Here is a 25,225-nt window from a genome sequence, read left to right as displayed (position 1 = left end):
TCGAATAGTTTATCTTCCGGGTCATTTTTTCTCTTTCTGACAACTTCCTTAGCAGACAAACTCATCGCTGTATTTATTTTTTTGAAATGGAACTTCAAGACGTTTTTTACAACAGTTCACAATATATAGAAACGGTAGATTATTTTTTGATGACCTAAAGGCCCCATAAACTTATGTACTCCCAAATCGAAACATATACAAGAAAGTAAATCGATAATTAATTTCATCAATGATTAGAATCTCAACTTCAACTCAGCACCGTCTGAGTCACCACCGTAACAAAATTGTTGTATATCTAGACAAGTCGCTCATCAAATATAACTTTTTATTGATATGATATGAGTTATGATGATATAATATAAGTCCAGATTTATGTAGGCTTTTACAGCCTTTTATCTGCTCTTATGCATTCGTGAACGGATTTAATTCACGTCTCTCAAACTGGGCATGCCACATAGTTGGAAGGAGGTGTCTGAATTAAAATTTACAACGCTGAATGGTTCTGTTTACTAAAGTAAATGTCCTCTTTAAAAATACCACAAGTAAATAAAACGAAGTGGCAATTCGGACTTGAGTCTGAAGAGTCTCCCGACGCCACTACACATTTCTTCATCTGTTGGGTTTCATTCATCTTGTTTTGTTGATAAAGGGGAAACCCGAAACGTTTTATCTGGTTTCGTAAATTAAATTGAAGCTTGCATTCAATTTCACATTGTTATTTATTTCTTCGAGCAGCAACATTGATTACCTACCTTGTTGACATAATATGATGGATATTTTAATTCTTATCCTCAGGCCTCTGGCAATAAAGTCAGCCGTCAGTCGGTGCTGTGTGGCAGTCAGAACATCATTATTAATGGAAAGGTGAGATATTTATTGTTATACATGTTGGTCTGCCTGATGCTGCTGTAAAAGTATGTTACCAAAATTAATTTTAACATTTAGAAAAAGAACTAAATACCTTTCAAAGAACGTTGCCCAAAGCCCTTTTTTCAGCTATCAACAAGAAAATGAAACTGTAATTTGATAACCAAATTGGTGGAGTGTATAGTCCTAGTGTATTGTTTGTAAGAGAAAATATGAATAAATCGGGACTGTATGATCCACTACGTCAGTCGGTGTTAATGTGATAATTCATTGTCTGGATGTATGTATGATTGTCTAGATGATCCTAATAAATTTTAAGTCAACGTTTATGCCAAAGTAAAGAAAGTGTGTCTTGTAACAATGCAACGTACTACCACCATCAAATAATATGGCCACCATCACCAGCACGAGCAATACCATCATCACCACCACAACCACTATCACCACCATCAAAATTGTAATATCGCCTAACAGGCGTCATGTTTCGTCCTACATGTTAAATGTTGCTGTTGACCAGGGACCCCTTGTAAAGCGCTTTGAGCACATTTAGTGGATATTGCGCTATATAAGAGCTCAATTTATTTATTTATTTACCACCATCACCATCATCATCACGACCTCCATCCTCACCATCACCACCAATACGACCATCATCACCACCACAACCACTATCACCACCATCACCATCATCATCACGACCTCCATTCTCACCATCACCACCAATACGACCATCATCATCATCACAACAACTACACCCATCATCATCATCATCACCACCACCACTGTCACCATCACCACCACCACCACTGTCACCATCATCACCACCACCACTGTCACCATCATCACCACCACCACTGTCACCATCATCACCACCACCACTGTCACCATCACCACCACCACTGTCACCATCACCACCATCACCACTGTCACCATCATCACCACCACCACTGTCACCATCATCACCACCACCACTGTCACCATCATCACCACCACCACCACTGTCACCATCATCACCACCACCACCACTGTCACCATCATCACCACCACCACCACTGTCACCATCATCACCACCACCACCACTGTCACCATCATCATCACCACCACCACTGTCACCATCATCACCACCACCACCACTGTCACCATCACCACCACCACCACTTTCACCATCATCACCACCACCACCACCACTGTCACCATCATCACCACCACCCTGTCACCACCATCACCACCACCACTGTCACCATCACCACCACCACCACTACTCACACCATCATCACCACCACCACTGTCACCATCATCACCACCACCACCACTGTCACCATCATCACCACCACCACCACTGTCACCATCATCACCACCACCACCACTGTCACCATCATCACCATCACCACTGTCACCATCATCACCACCACTGTCACCATCACCACCACCACCACTTTCACCATCATCACCACCACCACCACTGTCACCATCATCACCACCACCACCACTTTCACCATCATCACCACCACCACCACCACTGTCACCATCATCACCACCACCCTGTCACCACCATCACCACCACCACTGTCACCATCACCACCACCACTGTCACCATCACCACCACCACCACCACTGTCACCATCATCACCACCACCACCACTGTCACCACCTTCACCACCACCACCACTGTCACCATCATCACCACCACCACTGTCACCATCATCACCACCACCACTGTCACCATCATCACCACCACCACTGTCACCATCATCACCACCACCACTGTCACCATCATGATCACCACCACTATCCGTATCCGTGTATTTATTTTATCATCAGGCCATCGTGATGACAGGATGTGTTATCCGAGGAGATTTGGCCAACGTCCGGATAGGCCGCCATTGTGTCATCAGCGAAGGGGCCGTCATCAGACCTGCTTTTAAAAAGTTTGCCAAAGGGTAAGGATGATTGGCTCAAAACAAGTCCTTTGGAGCCATTGGGCTCATGGAGCTGAAGTTTATCACCACCAACATTCAAGCAACCAAAATGTTGAAATCAGACAAAAACCAAAATGTTGAAATCAGACAAACTCTCATACTGAGGCTGGTCATTGTCTGGACATTAGATGACCATGGAGTGTCATGTCCTTCTTACCTAAGACACTTTATACATGCTATCCCACTCAACTAAGGTGACAATATCCATCTTCTTGGACTAAAGTCCAAACAATGAGAAAGTATTAGTCCAAAAGAGACAAATTAATAATAATAATAATAATAATAATAATAATAATAATAATAATAATAATAATAATAATAATAATAATAATCTTATGATATAATAATAATATAATAATAATTTATAATTACATTATATATATAATCTTTATTGTCCATAAATATGGCAATTTGTCATTTAGTTACACTTGTTATAACGTTAAACGATAACTTAACATTGAACAGTATTTCACTCCTACTTATTCTCTCTCTCTCTCTCTCTCTCTCTCTCTCTCTCTCTCTCTCTCTCTCTCTCTCTCTTTCTCTCTCTCTCTCTCTTCCTCTCTTTCTTTCACACATGCGATATACACAACATAAACATATTCATTTCGTTTTCAATTTGTTACTATTGTGGCAATTCGATACCAAAAATTATCATCATTATCAATTGGTCAGTTAATCTTACATTAAATAAATTAATCAGTTAATCAGTCAACGAATCAATCCTTGGTTTTTCTGTACCATATGAAATATTCAAAAGTTTTATTGCTGATGGAACGAACGTTGATTTATACTTGTTAGTTCTACATTTAATCTGACAAAACCTTCTCCCAGATGGTAAAAGACTAAATTCATGGTATAAAATATGTTTTGTAATGTTGTAAATTGTAATGTTAGCAATAGAAACTTGGTTCCATAACGGCTTGCAGGGGGCATAAAAGCACATTGAGCATGGTGAATCCATAGAAATGTCCTATGTCTGTGTGGAGTGTGTACATTATTGACTCTATTATCCCCTGTCTGTCTCCAGAGTTGCCTTTTTCCCACTTCACATCGGTGATCACGTGATGATAGGAGAGGATTCCATCGTCAGTGCAGCACAGATCGGTTCATTTGTACACATTGGAAAAAACTGTGTCATTGTAAGTATTGTGTTGTGACCTTTGATTATTGTTATGAGTATTGCATGATGGTTCCAAATGGAAAAAACTGTGTCATTGTAAGTATTGTGTTGTGACCTTTGATTATTGTTATGAGTATTGCATGATGGTTCCAAAAAAAATAAGTAAAAAAGCAAACAAACGAATCAAAACCTGTCATTGTTTGTCACATTATTTAATGATCATAATTTGTACCCCCATTGTCAAATTCACACAGGGTACCTTAAAAAGTAAATAACAAAAATGAATAGAACCGTTTAAAAAAAGAACAAAATACCAAACACAGAACGTTTCAGGTTCAAACCCCTTCTTCAGCCAACAGCAAAAAACAAAGAAGGGTTTTGAGCCCGAAACGTTCCCTGTTTGATATTTTGTTCATTTTTGTTGATTCCTCTTGACAGTCCACAGCTTGTAGCAGCCTGGTATGAGTTTGACAGGGTTGCTTAGCAACACAAGATGGCTTGGGCCCCCAGCCTGGTATGAGTTTGACAGGGTTGCTTAGCATAAAATGGTTGATGTCTGAACACAAGATGGCTTGGGCCCCCAGCCTGGTATGAGTTTGACAGGGTTGCTTAGCATAAAATGGTTGATGTCTGAACACAAGATGGCTTGGGCCCCCAGCCTGGTATGAGTTTGACAGGGTTGCTTAGCATAAAATGGTTGATGTCTGAACACAAGATGGCTTGGGCCCCCAGCCTGGTATGAGTTTGACAGGGTTGCTTAGCATAAAATGGTTGATGTCTGAACACAAGATGGCTTGGGCCCCCAGCCTGGTATGAGTTTGACAGGGTTGCTTAGCATAAAATGGTTGATGTCTGAACACAAGATGGCTTGGGCCCCCAGCCTGGTATGAGTTTGACAGGGTTGCTTAGCATAAAATGGTTGATGTCTGAACACAAGATGGCTTGGGCCCCCAGCCTGGTATGAGTTTGACAGGGTTGCTTAGATAAAATGGTTGATGTCTGAACACAAGATGGCTTGGGCCCCCAGCCTGGTATGAGTTTGACAGGGTTGCTTAGCATAAAATGGTTGATGTCTGAACACAAGATGGCTTGGGCCCCCAGCCTGGTATGAGTTTGACAGGGTTGCTTAGAGTAAAATGGTTGATGTCTGAACACAAGATGGCTTGGGCCCCCAGCCTGGTATGAGTTTGACAGGGTTGCTTAGAGTAAAATGGTTGATGTCTGAACACAAGATGGCTTGGGCCCCCAGCCTGGTATGAGTTTGACAGGGTTGCTTAGAGTAAAATGGTTGATGTCTGAACACAAGATGGCTTGGGCCCCCAGCCTGGTATGAGTTTGACAGGGTTGCTTAGAGTAAAATGGTTGATGTCTGAACACAAGATGGCTTGGGCCCCCAGCCTGGTATGAGTTTGACAGGGTTGCTTAGAGTAAAATGGTTGATGTCTGAACACAAGATGGCTTGGGCCCCCAGCCTGGTATGAGTTTGACAGGGTTGCTTAGCATAAAATGGTTGATGTCTGAACACAAGATGGCTTGGGCCCCCAGCCTGGTATGAGTTTGACAGGGTTGCTTAGCATAAAATGGTTGATGTCTGAACACAAGATGGCTTGGGCCCCCAGCCTGGTATGAGTTTGACAGGGTTGCTTAGAGTAAAATGGTTGATGTCTGAACACAAGATGGCTTGGGCCCCCAGCCTGTATGAGTTTGACAGGGTTGCTTAGCATAAAATGGTTGATGTCTGAACACAAGATGGCTTGGGCCCCCAGCCTAGTATGAGTTTGACAGGGTTGCTTAGCTTAAAATGGTTGATGTCTGAACACAAGATGGCTTGGGCCCCCAGCCTAGTATGAGTTTGACAGGGTTGCTTAGCATAAAATGGTTGATGTCTGAACACAAGATGGCTTGGGCCCCCAGCCTGGTATGAGTTTGACAGGGTTGCTTAGAGTAAAATGGTTGATGTCTGAACACAAGATGGCTTGGGCCCCCAGCCTAGTATGAGTTTGACAGGGTTGCTTAGCATAAAATGGTTGATGTCTGAACACAAGATGGCTTTGGCCCCCAGCCTGGTATGAGTTTGACAGGGTTGCTTAGAGTAAAATGGTTGATGTCTGAACACAAGATGGCTTGGGCCCCCAGCCTGGTATGAGTTTGACAGGGTTGCTTAGAGTAAAATGGTTGATGTCTGAACACAAGATGGCTTGGGCCCCCAGCCTGGTATGAGTTTGACAGGGTTGCTTAGAGTAAAATGGTTGATGTCTGAACACAAGATGGCTTGGGCCCCCAGCCTGGTATGAGTTTGACAGGGTTGCTTAGAGTAAAAATGGTTGATGTCTGAACACAAGATGGCTTGGGCCCCCAGCCTAGTATGAGTTTGACAGGGTTGCTTAGAGTAAAATGGTTGATGTCTGAACACAAGATGGCTTGGGCCCCCAGCCTGGTATGAGTTTGACAGGGTTGCTTAGAGTAAAATGGTTGGTGTCTGAACACAAGATGGCTTGGGCCCCCAGCCTGGTATGAGTTTGACAGGGTTGCTTAGAGTAAAATGGTTGATGTCTGAACACAATATGGCTTGGGCCCCCAGCCTAGTATGAGTTTGACAGGGTTGCTTAGCATAAAATGGTTGATGTCTGAACACAAGATGGCTTGGGCCCTCGGCTTTACATAAGGTTATGTTTGACACAGTACCAGATAATGCAGGTAGAGATATACATGACAAACCTCTTGGACTGGAGATCGAACTTCAGACATCCTTATTATCTGTCAGATATGCACATTTGGCCAATAATCAGGGCATTTCCCATCCCATGCTTTATTTATTCCCCTATCAGGTGAGATGAAATCAAATTTCCATTCTATACAATACGAGTCGCCTGTCAGACATTTTTGTTTTTTTTCTGTTCCAGCATATTCATCATGTCTCTGTCTGTTCCAGCATATTCATCATGTCTCTGTCTGTCTGTTCCAGCATATTCATCATGTCTCTGTCTGTCTGTTCCAGCATATTCATCATGTCTCTGTCTGTCTGTTCCAGCATATTCATCATGTCTCTCTCTGTCTGTTCCAGCATATTCATCATGTCTCTCTCTGTCTGTTCCAGCATATTCATCATGTCTCTCTCTGTCTGTTCCAGCATATTCATCATGTCTCTCTCTGTCTGTTCCAGCATATTCATCATGTCTCTCTCTGTCTGTTCCGCTATTCATCATGTCTCTCTTCTGTTCAGATATTCATCAGTCTCGTCTGTCTGTCCCATATCATCAGTCTCCTCTCTCGTTCGATATTCATCAGTCGTCTTCTGTTTCCAATATTCATATGTCCTGTCTTCTGTCAGATATCATCTACTCCTTCTGTTCCGCATATTCATATGTCTCTCCTGTTCCAGCATATTCATATGTCTCTGCTGTTCGCATATTCATATGCTCTCTGTCGCATATTCATCATCTCTTCTTCTGCTTTCCATATTCATCAGCTTTCGGTTCGCATATTCTATGTCTTGTCTGTTTCAGCATATTCATCAGTCTCTGTTGCTGTTCCTATCTCAGTCTGTCTGTCTGTTCACTATTCTCATTCTCTGTCTGTGTTCCAGCATATTCAATGTCTCGTCTTGTGTTCGCAATCATCATGTCTGTCTGTCTGTTCACATATCATCATCTCTGTCGTCTGTTCACTATTCTCATGTCTCTGTCTGTCTTTCACATATTCATCCTCTTCTGTCTGTTCCAGCATATTCATCATGTCTCTGTCTGTCTGTTCCAGCATATTCATCATGTCTCTCTCTGTCTGTTCCAGCATATTCATCATGTCTCTGTCTGTCTGTTCCAGCATATTCATCATGTCTCTGTCTGTCTGTTCCAGCATATTCATCATGTCTCTGTCTGTCTGTTCCAGCATATTCATCATGTCTCTGTCTGTCTGTTCCAGCATATTCATCATGACTCTCTCTGTCTGTTCCAGCATATTCATCATGTCTCTTCTGTCTGTTCCAGCATATTCATCATGTCTCTGTCTGTCTGTTCCAGCATATTCATCATGTCTACTTCTGTCTGTTCCAGCATATTCATCATGTCTCTGTCTTCTGTCTGTTCCAGCATATCATCATGTCTCTTCTGTCTGTTCAGATATTCATCATGTCTCTGTCTGTCTTCCAGCATATTCATCATGTCTCTGTCTGTCTGTTCCAGCATATTCATCATGTCTCTGTCTGTCTGTTCCAGCATATTCATCATGTCTCTGTCTGTCTGTTCCAGCATATTCATCATGTCCTGTCTTCTGTTCCAGCATATTCACTGTCTCTGTCTGTCTGTTCCAGCATATTCATCATGTCTCTCTCTGTCTGTTCCAGCATATTCATCATGTCTCTCTGTCTGTCTGTTCCAGCATATTCATCATGTCTCTGTCTGTCTGTTCCAGCATATTCATCATGTCTCTTCTCTGTCTGTTCCAGCATATTCATCATGTCTCTTCTGTCTGTTCCAGCATATTCATCATGTCTCTGTCTGTGTGTTCCAGCATATTCATCATGTCTCTGTCTCTGTCTGTTCCAGCATATTCATCATGTCTCTGTCTGTCTGTTCCAGCATATTCATCATGTCTCTGTCTGTCTGTTCCAGCATATTCATCATGTCACTGTCCTTGTCTGTTCCAGCATATTCATCATGTCTCTGTCTGTCTGTTCCAGCATATTCATCATGTCTCTGTCTGTCTGTTCCAGCATATTCATCATGTCTCTTCGTCTGTCTGTTCCAGCATATTCATCATGTCTCTGTCTGTCTGTTCCAGCATATTCATCATGTCTCTCTCTGTTCCAGCATATTCATCATGTCTCTGTCTGTCTGTCTTTTTCAGCATATTCATCATGTCTCTGTCTTTCTGTTCCAGCATATTCATCATGTCTCTGTCTGTCTGTCTGTTCCAGCATATTCATCATGTCTCTGTCTGTCTGTTCCAGCATATTCATCATGTCTCTGTCTGTCTGTTCCAGCATATTCCATCATTGTCTCTCTGTCTGTCTTTCCAGCATATTCATCATGTCTCTGTCTGTCTGTTCCAGCATTATTCATCATGTCTCTCTCTTCGTCTGTCTTTCCAGCATATTCATCATGTCTCTGTCTGTCTGTTCCAGCATATTCATCATGTCTCGTCTGTCTGTTCCAGCATATTCATCATGTCTCTGTCTCTGTCTGTCTGTTCCAGCATATTCATCATGTCTCTCTCTGTCTGTTCCAGCATATTCATCATGTCTCTCTCTGTCTGTTCCAGCATATTCATCATGTCTCTCTCTGTCTGTTCCAGCATATTCATCATGTCTCTCTCTGTCTGTTCCAGCATATTCATCATGTCTCTCTCTGTCTGTTCCAGCATATTCATCATGACTCTCTCTGTCTGTTCCAGCATATTCATCATGTCTGTGTCTGTCTGTTCCAGCATATTCATCATGTCTCTGTCTGTCTGTTCCAGCATATTCATCATGTCTCTGTCTGTCTGTTCCAGCATATTCATCATGTCTCTGTCTGTCTGTTCCAGCATATTCATCATGTCTCTGTCTGTCTGTTCCAGCATATTCATCATGTCTCTGTCTGTCTATAGCCAGGTTCTCAAATCACACCTTAGGTAAGTGGGGTCATTTTTGAAAAGTGTCTTACCAAAGGACACAGGACAGGGGCCCCAGAGTTTTGAGGTAAAATTATTGTCACACATCCAGTCTCTGACCAAATGAACATTGGTTGCTTTTGCAATTCGATGAGATGCTTGTACTACGGAGCAACCCAGGCCATGGTGACAACCTTTGTAATGTCATCTGCTTGTGTTTCCTTCCCAGGGCCGTAGATGTGTGTTACGAGATTGCTGTGCTATTGCTGACAACACCGTCCTACACCCAGAGACTGTAGTCCCTTCCTTTACTGTTTACTCTGGCTCTCCAGGTAGGTTGGCTACAATATGACCTGAAAGTGTTGTGGCATTCCTAAAACACAAAATACCTGATCATCACAATAAACTTATAACACCATTTCACAATGGTCTTCCAAAAAACAAGGGCTTAAAGAATAAGACCCATGGAGCCAGAGTTTGTTCTGGTTTCTATAGCATTAAGTAGGCAGTAATAAATAGGTCGGGGGGGGGGGGGGGGGGGGAGGTAATAAGAAAATAAGGCGGAAAAGCGAAGAACAAATGACAGTCAGAAGATAGGAAGAAGTGGTGACTGGTATTAGGAAATGAGTGGTGTCTACTGGGGTAGGGAGGAACGGATGGTATGTTGGCTTCTTATTTTCTTCTGAGTCAGCTCCATTTTTTTTTTCACTCTCTCTCTCTCTCTCTCTTTCCAGGTAAGTTGGTGGGTGACTTGCCCGACTGTACCCAGGACCTGATGACTGACGTCACTGTCAATTACTACCAGCACTTCAAGCCTCATGGGAAGGGAAAGTGATCTTCACGAAGGCCATAGTTTTATCTTTCAATTACCCCCCCCCCCCCACCCCCTTTGATTTAAATTTCGTTTGAGTCAATGCCAGGTAAACGTTATTTGTACTTTTATAGTGACAAAACCGAGAATGTCATTGTCATGGGATGATGGGTGGAAGGTTTTGGCCAATCACAGGGTGGTGATAATCTCATTGTCATGGGATAGTGGGTGGAAGGTTTTGGCCAATCACAGGGTGGTGATAATCTCATTGTCATGGGATAGTGGGTGAAAGGTTTTGGTGGTGATAATGTCATTGTTATGGGATCATGGGTGGAAGGTTTTGGTGGTGATAATGTCATTATTATGGGATAATGGGTGGAAGGTTTTGGTGGTGATAATGTCATTGATATGGGATAATGGGTGGAAGGTTTTGGTGGTGATAATGTCATTGTTATGGGATCATGGGTGGAAGGTTTTTGGTGGTGATAATGTCATTGATATGGGATAATGGGTGGAAGGTTTTGGTGGTGATAATGTCATTGTTATGGGATAATGGTGGAAGGTTTTGGTGGTGATAATGTCATTGATATGGGATAATGGGTGGAAGGTTTTGGTGGTGATAATGTCATTGATATGGGATAATGGGTGGAAGGTTTTGGTGGTGATAATGTCATTGATATGGGATAATGGGTGGAAGGTTTTGGATGGTGATAATGTCATTGTTATGGGATAATGGGTGGAAGGTTTTGGTGGTGATAATGTCATTGATATGGGATAATGGGTGGAAGGTTTTGGTGGTGATAATGTCATTGTATGGGATATGGGTGGAAGGTTTTGGTGGTGATAATGTCATTTTATGGGATAATGGGTGGAAGGTCTTTGGTGGTGATAATGTCATTGTTATGGGATAATGGGTGGAAGGTTTTGGTGGTGATAATGTCATTGATATGGGATAATGGGTGGAAGGTTTTGGTGGTGATAATGTCATTGTTATGGGATAATGGTGGGGAAGGTTTTGGTGGTGATAATGTCTATTGTATATGGGATAATGGGTTGGAAGGTTTTGGTGGTGATAATGTCATTGTTATGGGATAATGGGTGGAAGGTTTTGGGTGGTGATAATGTCATTGTTATGGGATAATGGGTAGAAGGTTTTGGTGGTGATAATGTCATTGTTATGGGATAATGGGTGGAAGGTTTTGATGGTGATAATGTCATTGTTATGGGATAATGGGTAGAAGGTTTTGGTGGTGATAATGTCATTGTTATGGGATAATGGGTAGAAGGTTTTGGTGGTGATAATGTCATTGTTATGGGATAATGGGTGGAAGGTTTTGATGGTGATAATGTCATTGTTATGGGGTATAATTATGGTGAGGTTTTGATGGTAATGTGTTTGGTGGTGATAATGTCATTGTTATGGGATAATGGGTGGTGGTGAAGGTATTGAGGGTGGTGATAATGTCATTGTTATGGGATAGTGGGTGAAAGGTTTTGGTGGTGATAATGTCATTGTTATGGGATAATGGGTAGAAGGTTTTGGTGGTGATAATGTCATTGTTATGGGATAATGGGTGGAAGGTCTTTGGTGGTGATAATGTCATTATTATGGGATAATGGGTGGAAGGTTTTGGTGGTGATAATGTCATTGTTATGGGATAATGGGTGGAAGGTTTTGGTGGTGATAATGTCATTGTTATGGGATAATGGGTGGAAGGTTTTGGTGGTGATAATGTCATTGTTATGGGATAATGGGTGGAAGGTTTTGGTGGTGATAAAACACTGTATGAAGTCTTGGACTGTAAAATTACTAGTTATAAATTGAAAACGAAAAGGCTTTGAAATGAAAGCAGACAACCAGGACACAAACTCTTTGCCACAGATTTAACAATAGACAACGAGACAAGGAAGAGGGGGGATGGAGGAGGGGGGGGGGGGAATAAAAATAACAATTAATCGACAAAATTAATACATTTTTATAAATATTTTTTATCAATTTTTTCATTTTCTTCAACTTTTAAATTTGTTTTGCTGGCGAAGGGTTTGTATCTTAGACTTCAGATGTTTGTATAATTATTGGACAAACAAGGAATGTATAATTATTGAACAAACAAGGAAATGTTGAGTTATCTGGCATTGCGTTTATTGTGTGCTTTTTTACGTGGTTGTAAGAGTGAAAGACAGTTTAATAAGTGGTTGTAAGAGTGAAGGACAGTTTAACAAGTGGTTGTAAGAGTGAAGGACAGTTTAACAAGTGGTTGTAAGAGTGAAAGACAGTTTAACAAGTGGTTGTAAGAGTGAAAGACAGTTTAACAAGTGGTTGTAAGAGTGAAAGACAGTTTAACAAGTGGTTGTAAGAGTGAAAGACAGTTTAACAAGTGGTTGTAAGAGTGAAGTCACCTCTCTGGGATTGACACAATTAGAGGGTTAGATTGGGATTTCCTGTAATTATGTTTGACACAATGCAACATGGACACGACACACACAATGTAACATGAACACGACACACACATTGCAACATGGACACGACACACACAATGTAACATGGACACGACACACACAATGCAACATGGACACGACTCACAATGCAACATGAACACGATACACAATGCAACATGGACACGACACACACAATGTAACATGGACACGACACACACAATGCAACATGGACACGACACACACAATGCATCATGAACACGACACACAATGCAACATGGACACGACACACACAATGCAACATGGACACGACACACACAATGCAACATGGACACGACTCACAATGCAACATGGACACGACACACACAATGCAACATGGACACGACACACACAATGCAACATGGACACGACACACAATGCAACATGGGCACGACACATACAATGCAACATGGCCCCAAACACACAATGCAACATGGACACGACTCACAATGCAACATGGACACGACACACAATGCAATATGGACACGACACACACAATGCAACATGGACATGACACACAATGTAACATGGACACGACACACAATGCAACATGGACACGACACATACAATGCACATGGACACGACACACACAATGCAACATGGACTGCAACATGGACACGACACACACAATGTAACATGGACACGACACACAATGCAACATGGACATGACACTCACAATGCAACACGACACACACACAATGTAACATGGACACGACACACAGCAACATGGACACGACACACACAATGCAACATGGACATGATCATTGATCAGTGCTGGTAGTCAATGGTTGTGCGGTCATTTGTCTCTGATCTATTGGCGTTTATTGTGGCCTTTGTACTATTATTCTTATCTATGATCTGACCTACACCATGTGTGTGTGTGTTTGTGTGTGAAAGTTCAAGGATTGCTTTAATATTGAGCGCAAAGAATGGAGAGAGAGAGAGAGAGAGAGAGAGAGAGAGAGAGAGAGAGAGAGAGAGAGAGAGAGGAGAGAAGAGGAAGAGAGAGAGAGAGAGAGAGAGAGAGAGAGGAGGGAGGGATAGAGACAAGAGAGAGGAAGGAAAGAGAGAGAAGAGAGAGAGAGAGGAGGAAGAGAGAGAGAGAGAGACAGAAGACAGACAGAGAGAGAACAGACAGAGGAGAGAGACAGAGAAGTAGAGAGAGGAGAAGAGAGGAGAGCAGAGAGAGAGAGAGAGAGAGAGAGAAAAATATGATTGGATATAACTATAATTTTGTAACGGGCAAGGATCATTTTTTTTCTCATTGTCATTTGGTCAACTGAATTGCTTTATAATTTTGGTGGTATTATGTGTTATTGTTATAATGATGTTTTTTTTAGTCCTGTGCAATATTCTACCCTATGACCAATCAATAATAAACCAATGAATATCTACTCGCTGCTTGCTGTTCTCTTTCTATTTATTTTCATCTATCTGTCTTTCTATTCTTTTCTTGTCTGCCCATTGACGATTCGGGTCACGTGATTTTAACCAGGGCAAGAAGCTTTGGTTGGCAGGCTATTGATGGGGCCCTGGGGGGAAGGGGTTAGGGAGGGGGTAATGGGGCCCTGGGGGGAAGGGGTAATGGGGCCCTGGGGGGAAGGGGTTAGGGAGGGGGTAATGGGGCCTGGGGGAAGGGTAGGAGGGGGTAATGGGGCCCTGGGGGGAAGGGGTTAGGGAGGGGGTAATGGGGCCCTGGGGGGAAGGGGTTAGGGAGGGGGTAATGGGGCCTGGGGGGAAGGGGTTAGGGAGGGGGTAATGGGGCCCTGGGGGGGAGGGGGTAGGGAGGGGGTAATGGGGCCCTGGGGGGAGGGGGGTAATGGGGCCCTGGGGGGAAGGGGTTAGGTAGGGGGTAATGGGGCCCTGTGGGGGAGGGGGTAATGGGGCCCTGGGGGAAGGGGTTAGGGAGGGGGTAATGGGGCCCTGGGGGGGAAGGGGTTAGGGAGGGGGTAATGGGGCCCTGGGGGGAAGGGGTTAGGGAGGGGGTAAAAATCAGGTGGAAAGGTCCATCTGTCATATAGGTTATTGGTTGTACAGTGATTATTGTTGTCGCTGTTGACGAGGTATTAGGGGATTATTTTGGTGGTGGTCGTGGTTGGGAGGGGGGGGGGGGGGCGTAGTTTGGGCACAAAGCTTATGATTAGTTGTGTAAATTTGAAATCAACTTCAACTAGCTTGTTTACCAAAGGCGTTAGATGGTAGAAGGTTGTATGACATCAGAATCCTGGACTACAAGACCTGTATATAGTATACATGGCCCTCATGTATCTAGATAATTTTGACACTTGATTAGTTTAGCCCAGGACTTTCTAGTCCATAGTCACGGTTTGACAACTCATTTGTAAAAAGCGTCTCTTTAAAAAAACCCATTTCTATAGGCCCTACGTCCATGACGGGTTGTATCGAAAACCTAGTAGAATGACGTCATTCATTTTGGTGGTCAGGATATAGACTTTGTATGCGTCATGTGGGAAAAGCAGACGGTAGCCATTGGCCAGTGGCCGTCCTTGTGTTACATACATGTGTTGTTGTTGTTGTTGTTGTTGTTGTTTTTTTCTTTTTGTTTTTTTTTTTGTGATCAAATGTCACAAACTGGGTGGGGATCCTGACCTCCCATAGTGGGCAGGGGGGTCCATACTGTGTCTTCTATCCCCTTCTATCTGTTTTCCAACATGCTCTCTGTCTTTGTCTTGGAATGAGATTTCTTGGTTTTGTCCTGGCCCTGGCCGGAGTCCTAGCTGGGAGGGAAACAGTCAAATGCATTGAGTTATTGTTTTGGGAGATGATATTTTTTTCCTTGTAAATCATCTCTCTGTTATGTATTATTATATTTATTTTGAATGTACTCGTATAATGTAAGCATTTGAGTGTATTCCTCTTTGTTGGATCTTGTGCTTGTGTCCGGATGGGACTTTTAGGTGATCTCAAATTAAGTACATTGGTGGTATGCTCTTGGAATCTACATCTGATCCCTATTTGTTCCCAGTTCCCCTTTGTCTTACCTTTTCTTGGGTGCTTTAATTGTAATTCTATAACTTTTTACTATCCATTTTCTTCCTTTTTACTGGCGCTGATATAACCTAAATGTATTGCAAGCGCCGTAAAACCCTTAAAAACAAAAACAAACAAATGTCACAAAGGAAACAGTTTTGAATTTCTGTGATTGAATGTCCCAATCAGATATTCGATCGTCTCACTGGCCAGTACTGAGATGTTAATTTCTGTGATTGAATGTCCCAATCAGATATTCGATCGTCTCACTGGCCAGTACTGAGATGCTAATTTCTGTGATTGAATGTCCCAATCAGATATTCGATCGTCTCACTGGCCAGTACTGAGATACTGAGATGCTAATTTCAGTCACTACGGGATTAACTTTGAAGTAGGGCATCAAGATACCAAAGAATCATCCATGCCCTCCGTGGATGCAGTCATGCCCTACATGGATGGAGTCATGCCCTACGTGGATGGAGTCATGTCCTACCTGGATGGAGTCATGCCCTACGTGGATGGAGTCATGCCCTACGTGGATGGAGTCATGCCCTACGTGGATGGAGTCATGCCCTACGTGGATGGATTCATGCCCTACGTGGATGGAGTCATGCCCTACATGGATGGAATCATGCTCTACATGGATGGAGTCATGCCCTACATGGATGGAGTCATGCCCTACGTGGATGGAGTCATGCCCTGCGTGGATGGAGTCATGCCCTACGTGGATGGAGTCATGCCCTACATGGACGGAGTCATGGCCTACGTGGATGCAGTCATGCCTGCGTGGATGGAGTCATGCCCTAAGTGGATGGAGTCATGTCCTACATGGATGGAGTCATGCCCTACGTGGATGGAGTCATGCCCTACGTGGATGGAGTCATGCCCTACGTGGATGGAGTCATGCCCTACGTGGATGGAGTCATGCCCTACATGGACGGAGTCATGGCCTACGTGGATGCAGTCATGCCCTGCGTGGATGGAGTCATGCCCTAAGTGGATGGAGTCATGTCCTACATGGATGGAGTCATGCCCTACGTGGATGGATTCATGTCCTACATGGATGGAGTCATGCCCTACGTGGATGGATTCATGCCCTACGTGGATGGAGTCATGCCCTACGTGGATGGAGTCATGCCCTACGTGGATGGAGTCATGCCCTACGTGGATGGAGTCATGCCCTACGTGGATGGAGTCATGCCCTACGTGGATGGAGTCATGCCCTACGTAGATGGAGTCATGCCCTACGTGGATGGAGTCATGCCCTACGTGGATGGATTCATGCCCTACGTGAACGGAGTCATGCCCTACGTGGATGGAGTCATGCCCTACGTGGATGGATTCATGCCCTACGTGGATAGATTCATGCCCTACGTGGATGGAGTCATGCCCTACGTGGATGGATTCATGCCCTACGTGGATAGATTTATGCCCTACGTGGATGGAGTTATGCCCTATGTGGATGGAGTCATGCCCTACGTGGATGGAGTCATGCCCTACGTGGATGGATTCATGTCCTACATGGATGGAGTCATGCCCTAAGTGGATGGAGTCATGCCTCGTGGATGGAGTCATGCCCTACGTGGATGGAGTCATGCCCTACGTGGATGAAGTCATGCCCTACGTGGATGGAGTCATGCCCTACGTAGATGGAGTCATGCCCTACGTGGATGGAGTCATGCCCTACGTGGATGGAGTCATGCCCTACGTGGATGGAGTCATGCCCTACGTGGATGGATTCATGCCCTACGTGAATGGAGTCATGCCCTACGTGGATGGAGTCATGCCCTACGTGGATGGATCATGCCCTACGTGGATGATTCATGCCCTACGTGGATGGGTCATGCCTACGTGGATGGATTCATGCCCTACGTGGATGATCATGCCCTACGTGGATGGAGTTATGCCCTACGTGGATGGATTCATGCCCTACGTGGATGGAGTCATGCCCTACGTGGATGGAGTCATGCCCTGCGTGGATGGAGTCATGCCCTACGTGGATGAGTCATGCCCTACGTGGATGGAGTTATGCCCTACGTGGATGGATTCATGCCCTACGTGGATGGAGTCATGTCCTACCTGGATGGAGTCATGCCTACGTGGATGGAGTTATGCCCTATGTGGATGGAGTCATGCCCTACGTGGATGGAGTCATGCCCTACGTGGATGGATTCATGCCCTACGTGGATGGATTCATGCCCTATTTGGATGGAGTCATGCCCTACGTGGATGGAGTCATGCCCTACATGGATGGAGTCATGCCCTACATGGATGGATTCATGCCCTACGTGGATGGAGTCATGCCCTACATGGATGGAGTCATGCCCTCCGTGGATGGAGTCATGCCCTACGTGGATGGAGTCATGCCCTACGTGGATGGAGTCATGCCCTACGTGGATGGAGTCATGCCCTACATGGATGGAGTCATGCCCTACAAGGTGGAGTCATGCCCTACGTGGATGGATTCATGCCCTACATGGATGGAGTCATGCCCTACGTGGATGGAGTCATGCCCTACGTGGATGGAGTCATGCCCTACGTGGATGGAGTCATGCCCTACATGGATGGAGTCATGCCCTACGTGGATGGAGTCATGCCCTACGTGGAAGGAGTCATGCCCTACGTGGATGGAGTCATGCCCTACGTGGATGGCGTCCTGAACGATATAAGCCTGGATGTGTTGTCTTCTAGTCAAATATTGTGTCGTTATAACAAATGACACAAATAAAATGTCCGAAATTAGCAATGAATTTGTTCAAATATTGTGTCGTTATAACAAATGACACAAATAAAATGTACGAAATTAGCAATGAATTTGTTCAAATATTGTGTCGTTATAACAAATGACACACATAAAATGTACGAAATTAGCAATGACTTTGTTCAAATATTGTGTCGTTATAACAAATGACACACATAAAATGTCCGAAATTAGCAATGACTTCGTATATCACGAAATAGTGTGTTGGTAAAAATGGAAATCTATAATCTCATTCCAAAATTGGTGCCCAAAGGTTGAGGAGAAAGAACTCTGATGTCGTATATCATGTATGATCTCAGTGTGTGAAGGTCCACTCCATGGCCTGTGGAGATACAGATAGAGGCAGAGAGAAGAGATGATAGAGAGAGAGAGAGAAGGAGAGGCAGGAGGAGTAGAGAGAGGGAAGAGAGAGAAAGATAGAGAGAGAGGGCAGAAGGATGAGAGAGGAGAGGACAGAAGAGAAATGAGAAGGTAGGGCAGAGAGAAAGAGAGAGAGAGAGGGAGAGATAGAGAGAGAGAGAGGGGCACGGAGAGGGAGAGAGAGAGGCAACAGAGAGAGAGAGAGAGAGAGAGAGAAAGCCAAATAGAGAGAGAGAGATGAGAGAAGAGGAGGGGCAAAAAGAGAAGAGAGAGAGCAAGAGAGAGAGAGAGAGAGAAGAGGAGAGGAAGAAGAGAAAGAGATGCAATCTGCATCTACCTGCTATGTTAGATGAGAGATAAGTGAAATATTTACCTGCCAGTCCAAATGTCACCCACCATCTCCAAGCGTTGTTTTGTCGGAGGCTGAATAAAAAGAGAATTTTGAAAATATTTAAATATTACAAATGTGAAACTTAAGTCTTGTTCTATGTAAGAAATCCGTATTTTTTTGGTGTTTGTTTGTTTGTTTGTTTGTTTGTTTGTTTGTTTGTATAAATCTCTAGACATTTAAGCCAAACGCCACGCGTTTGTCTGTCTATTCAACTGACAGCAAGTAGTCCATACTGTCATGTCACCGTTTTGGAGCGACGCGTCACCGATAGAAGTCACAGCAACATTCCCGTTGTATCTTCCTTGACCATTGACCAGTCTTACCCCAGTTGTTGTCAGTGGCAAATGGTTGTCACGTTTCTTATCTGTACAGGCCGATTGCTTATGTAATCAACAGAATTTCCAACTCCGTTTTCTGGACCTGGTCACGAAGGTCCGATAGAGAGTTGGGGGGTCAGAGGTAGAAATAACACCGTCAGTGGCACTGGCCGCCATATTAGATGGTCTGTAGCCCGTGTGTGGAGTCCAGGCTAAATTCTCTACAGTTCCAGCAGTGACGACTTGGCTGACACAGGGACCTAATCAACCATGATGTTTATGCTATTTGCCTGCTGCCTCCTGGCTCTTAGTAAGTCAATATTATAGACATTCATCAAGAATCAAATCTCTTCATTCCATACTATCGTTTTCTTGTACAAGGAGAGGTAGAAACATGTACAATTATTACAAATCAAAAAAAATATAATTCATTTGACTCATCCGATAAGGGGGAAATTTATCTTTAGGGTCTATTCCAAGGGAAGACTGGAATTACTCAGGCGTCAGCCGCAATGCAGCGCCGCAAACTGAGTTAGGGTGAGGTGACTTGCTCAAGGCTACACAGCGCAGCGGGTATTCGAATTCGGCAGCTTTCAGGTGAGAAGGCCAATTAATTGATGGTTTGAGCGTTGCTAGCATTGACCAATCAGAATAATCCTTGCCATTTCGCCCGTTCCGTCACTTTGACTATTTATGCCCAGTCAACGAAAAGACCTGGCCCACATCCCATAATTCCATAGCTATCTGTGTAATAGAACCATTTGAATAGTTTGAATAAAATATACAACTGACGTCATTTTTTGAATTTTGGATTAGCCTGGCCGAGGTTTTTAGATTCAAAATATTCTTTTTAAAAACATTTAAAACGCCCTTTTTACCAAATATTATAATCAGATTTGATACAACCAATAATTCAACTTTTCATACAATTTTCATGTATCTGTTAATGTCCCGTTTACGTGTGACACATTCTTCACTGTATTTGTATTTGTATTTGACATATATTGACTAGCATAGATGTATAGGCCTGTCGCGACTATCAGTATGTACGTCCTGTTTTCATCTTTCTTTTTATTCTCGAGATTTTATTGTAAAGCGGGAATATGCGCTATATAAGCGCAATTTATTATTATCATCATCATCATCATCATCATCATCATCATCATCATCATCATCATTATTATTATCATCATCATCATCATCATCATCATCATCATCATCATCATCATCATCATCATCATTATTATTATTATTATTATTATTATTATTATTATTATTATTATTATTATCTATTATTATTATTATTATTATTATTATTATTATTATTATTATTTATTATTATTATTATATTTATTATTATTTATTATTATTATTATTATTATTATTATTATATTATTATTATTATTATTTATTATTATTATTATTATTATTATTATTATTATTATTATTATTATTATTATTATTATTATTATTATTATTATTATTATTATATTATTATTATTATTATTATTATTATTATTATTATTATTATTATTATTATTATTATTATTATATTATTATTATTATTATTATGATGATGATGATGATGATGATGACATCCGAACCCGTTTATGGGCCTAATTTAACATTGTTGCAATGGACAATATTTTGCGTCATTTTGTTGAGATGAGCCCATAGGGAATTGGGTTATCAGACCTACACATATGTGCCCGTTGCCGTGTAACATTCCATATGAATCTACATGGATCACATAATGATACAGGGTTTTAATTTGGCAGATTTTCTGCCAAATGTCCTTTTTTTTGGCAGAATTTGAAGTCGTCTTTCAGGAAAAAAACGGTTTGGCAGTTTGGCAGATATTTGGCAGATTTTATTTTCCACGTTTGCCATAGCAATTTTTATGTATTCGTGATTTTTTAAAACTTGGGAAATGAAAAAAAAAAATTATGACATCGGCCTTTCGAATTTTTGTTTAACAAAACTGATGACTTTTCAAAGGGGGTACTATAAATAGTACGGTTTGGCAGATTTTTGTGGTATTTGGCAGATTTTTTTATTCCAGTTGGCAGAATGCCTGAAAATAATCTGGCAACCCTGTAATGATAATAGGTGGTATTTCAACCTAAACACGGATGACCTTTGACTTTCAGGCCAAGGAGCTCCCAGTCAGAATGCCCGGATCGACGCGAGTGGCTGTGGATTACGTCCCCTTCTACAGCCAGCGAGATCGACGGAGCCGCCAGTAGGATTGTTGGGGGGTCAGAGTCTGTGCCATACACTTGGCCAGCTATTGTAAGAGCTCAACCCGGTTTTCTAATATTGACATCAGCTCTACATTGAACTACATCCTTTTTTTATGAGTCACTATGAGTCTTTAGTTTTACTCTGTGTGTTTGTGTGTGTGTTTGTGTGTGTGTTTGTGTGTTTGTGTGTGTTTGTGTGTGTGTTTGTGTGTGTGTATGTTTGTGTGTGTGTGTGTGTTTGTGTGTGTATTTGTGTGTTTGTGTGTATTTGTGTGTTTGTGTGTATGTTTGTGTGTGTGTATTTGTGTGTTTGTGTGTATGTTTGTGTGTGTGTGTTTGTGTGTATATTTGTGTGTTTGTGTGTGTTTGTGTGTATGTTTGTGTGCGTTTGTTTGTTTGTGTGTCACGTCAAAGATTACTTCAGATCAACTTTAGTAAAATAGCAAAACTATAGCTAAAGAAACGTAGAGATACATATTTGAAAAATGCAAATAGGTAGTATGCGCTTGGCTAAGAAACTCACAACATTACCATCCGGACGTTTAACGGACAAACACACAAAACTCTGTGTAACCATGAACTTTTATAGTCTGGTTATTACAGTTTAGTGTGAATTACTCATAAACGCAGATGGCAAAATGCAATAACAAAGGCCTGAGTGACGTCAACTTCGTACAATCTATAAGCGCCTAGTAAAATGGTACCTGTGTAATATCGGATGGAAATGGAGTTGTTGAAACGGCGTTTGAAACTAGAAGACTATGGGGTTGATCTATGTGACCTTTCCATGTGCTCGAGGTCATTGGTCACACTGCAAACTGTGCTCAAAATGACCCACATAGTGAAAAGTGTTCACAGTTTGAGATTTATCCAACCTCAAAATCGGCCATTTTGTTCAGCATGACACATGTGTATATTTACAACTTTCATAAACAAAGCAGTGTGTTTACATTTATTGAGAAATGTCCAATCGTTGTGCAGCAGAAAAATCACGTGATCGATGGCTTCGTTGGACGAAAACATGAATATAGATCGGTCCCATTCTCTACATTTTGTTGTGAAATTGGCTGAGTTCTGGTTATTTGAAATAGACAGTCTGTAGAAAAGTGGATTTGAGAAAAAAAAGGCTTCAAAGTTGACTAAATGATATTTCAACGTGTCACGCGTCATCGGGAAAAAAAATGAATTAAACTGCTTAAAGTGCAAATTTTACTTTGAAATTTTGTAAACTGATGCGGAAATGAACAACCTATCATATTATTGTGAAATTCCAATTTTCATCACCTATGAAAGGTGTATATAATCATTAATATCATATACAACGAAAAGGACAAGTTATAGGACACTACCCTGTGGTACACCACTTGTCTCAAGTCCCAAAATAAAATAACCAACACGCAACATTCTGCTTCCGATCGGTGGGTAGATATCCTATCAGATTTGATACAGCTTTGAACTTCCATCAATCCTTCAAGATTTCCGTTGATCAATAATCTCTCCTTACAAAATTCAAAGGGAATAGCATTCAACAGTCGTGACGTCACTGCCCTCGTATTGACGCAGTGTAACTTAGTAACTGGTTCTAAACGATAGGAACAATGGCGGACGCCCCTATGAAATACTTCTCCGACGAGCATAAAGGTGTATCCAGAGGAGAAAAACATTATACATCTGATCATGTTTTGACTTTTATACATTCTGATCACATGACACGTGAAAAAATTCTCGCCAGCATGAAGAAAAAAAAGTACCGATTTTCTTTGTTTAGAACCAAGCTGCTCGTTGCTGGGCGGACGTGACATCAGAAATATCATTTTTATCTCCATGTCTTCAATTCCTAGTAATGCCTGGGTCTCTTTGTCTCCATACAGTGTAGCTTTATGACGTCATCGGGGTACCACATTTGTGGATCCACCCTGGTCAAGAACAGAGCTGGTGTGTATTACTTGGTGACTGCCGCTCACTGTATCAGGTAAATATCCGTCCCTTACACTCCATCCAACACCAACACCAACCTGCCCAGTCATCTAGATTTAGATAGCACAATGGTTTATATTCTACACCAATAAATAGCGATGTGAAATTGAATGTAAGCTTCAATTTCACACAACGAAAACAGATAAAATGGACGTTTCGGGTTTTCCCTTTATCAACAAACAGTATGAATAAAACACTACAGAAGAATGAGATAATGTGGTAGTGAGGTTTAACAACGCCACTACCATATTATCTCATTCATCTGTATGTTTCATTCATCCTGTTTGTTGATAAAAGGGAAACCCAAAACGTCCATTTCATCTGCTTTCGTAATTAAATTGAAGCTTCCATTCAATTTCACATTGTTATTTATTTCTTTGAACTTCGAGCAGCGACATTTACAGTCTATTCTACACCATTTGTTAGGCATTGCCACCTCTCATTAAGGGGCGGGTCGGGTCATTTCTACAAATACATTTAATTGCCTATATTATTGGGCGGTTTTTATCATTCTGTATCGTCATCATAGGATCAAAACCAACATTTTTTGTGAAAAATATACATTATCTGCGCTTTCGGATCGGAAGTTTCTGGGTTCGAGCCTCGGTCGGCGCATAGTGGAATCCTTGGAAAGGCTCTTTACTCACATTCTCTTACTGTACTCAGGTGTAAAATGAGTACCAGATCGTTAACAGCGTTGTCTCTGTCCGAAAAAAAAAAATTGTAATATCGTCTAACAGGCGTCATGTCTCGTCCTACATGTTAAGTGTTGCTGTTGGCCAGGGACCCCTTGTAAAGCGCTTTGAGCACGTTTAGTGGATATTGCGCTATATATAAAAGCGCAATGTTTAATTTGGGGGTCTGGCATAAAAAAACATAACAATCTTGTGGCAAACGTTCCACAAAAACCAGTGGAGGAATAACCTCCTTATTCTTCCCTCGTATCAACATTGTAGCATTTTGTGTCACCAAAGAGAGATTTTACAGTTTTAGCTTATGGAATTTTTATTAGAACATTACAAATTGGCGAATCAAAATGTTATGACAAAATTGATGTTAAAAATATAATATAAGTTGGATTATAATTCAAAATACACATACATTATCAAAATCATCTCTCTATGGTGACATAATACTACATTATCTCTGTGTGAACATTTTCAAACAATTTCATTGAATAGATTGTGAGAAACGTTTGACACAGTTTCCCATACCCTTAGAAAAATGACTTATTGAGAAAATAGCAAAATAGCTTTTCGTTTTTTACACTTTTCTTACTACCTGTACCCTTTTCTACTGTGTTTTTTGTTTCTTTATAGTCTATATTAAGAAATTGGACTT

The 25,225-nt window shown here is 42.0% G+C and overlaps 2 protein-coding genes across 7 annotated transcripts in view; both read left to right on the top strand.

Moving 5' to 3' along the window:
- Positions 1-15: 15 nt before the first annotated feature.
- On the top strand, positions 16-13,771 carry LOC144972217 (dynactin subunit 5-like). 6 transcript variants are annotated; one of them, XM_078913243.1, is made up of 9 exons: positions 16-134; positions 796-864; positions 2,689-2,807; positions 3,877-3,988; positions 9,788-9,890; positions 10,293-11,157; positions 11,291-11,335; positions 11,430-11,700; positions 11,861-13,771. In XM_078913243.1, the coding sequence occupies exons 1-6, from the start codon at positions 87-89 to the stop codon at positions 10,391-10,393; spliced, it is 552 nt and encodes a 183-aa protein (XP_078769369.1). In that variant the 5' UTR covers positions 16-86; the 3' UTR covers positions 10,394-11,157; positions 11,291-11,335; positions 11,430-11,700; positions 11,861-13,771. The 6 variants fall into 6 exon arrangements, with proteins under 6 accessions (XP_078769369.1, XP_078769372.1, XP_078769373.1 ...); XM_078913246.1 differs by lacking the exons at positions 11,430-11,700; positions 11,861-13,771 and having other exon boundaries at positions 10,293-10,751; positions 11,245-11,367; XM_078913247.1 differs by lacking the exons at positions 11,291-11,335; positions 11,430-11,700; positions 11,861-13,771 and having other exon boundaries at positions 10,293-10,547; positions 10,605-11,157.
- Positions 13,772-19,822: 6,051 nt separating this feature from the next.
- The window catches only part of LOC144972215 (trypsin-2-like), a 20,942-nt gene continuing 15,539 nt past the window's right edge, over positions 19,823-25,225 (top strand). Inside the window, 4 exon segments of the mRNA XM_078913239.1 lie at positions 19,823-19,974; positions 21,815-21,877; positions 21,880-21,956; positions 23,779-23,879. Of these exon segments, the coding sequence (XP_078769365.1) occupies positions 19,935-19,974; positions 21,815-21,877; positions 21,880-21,956; positions 23,779-23,879 (281 nt within the window). The 5' untranslated portion in view covers positions 19,823-19,934.

This window comes from Berghia stephanieae, chromosome 5, assembly GCF_034508935.2.
Source record: "Berghia stephanieae isolate SIO BIC M18660-M18661 chromosome 5, UCSD_Bste_1.3, whole genome shotgun sequence".
Lineage (NCBI taxonomy): Eukaryota > Metazoa > Mollusca > Gastropoda > Nudibranchia > Aeolidiidae > Berghia > Berghia stephanieae.
This window is presented reverse-complemented; position numbering and strand designations above follow the sequence as displayed.

Bases quoted from the DNA above. Each gene is read 5' to 3' on its own strand.
- LOC144972217 (XM_078913243.1), top strand. From the start codon at position 87: ATGGAACTTCAAGACGTTTTTTACAACAGTTCACAATATATAGAAACG. The intron at 135-795 runs GTAGATTATTTT...TCTTATCCTCAG, and splicing joins GTTCACAATATATAGAAACG to GCCTCTGGCAATAAAGTCAG. The intron at 3,989-9,787 runs GTAAGTATTGTG...TTTCCTTCCCAG, and splicing joins TTGGAAAAAACTGTGTCATT to GGCCGTAGATGTGTGTTACG.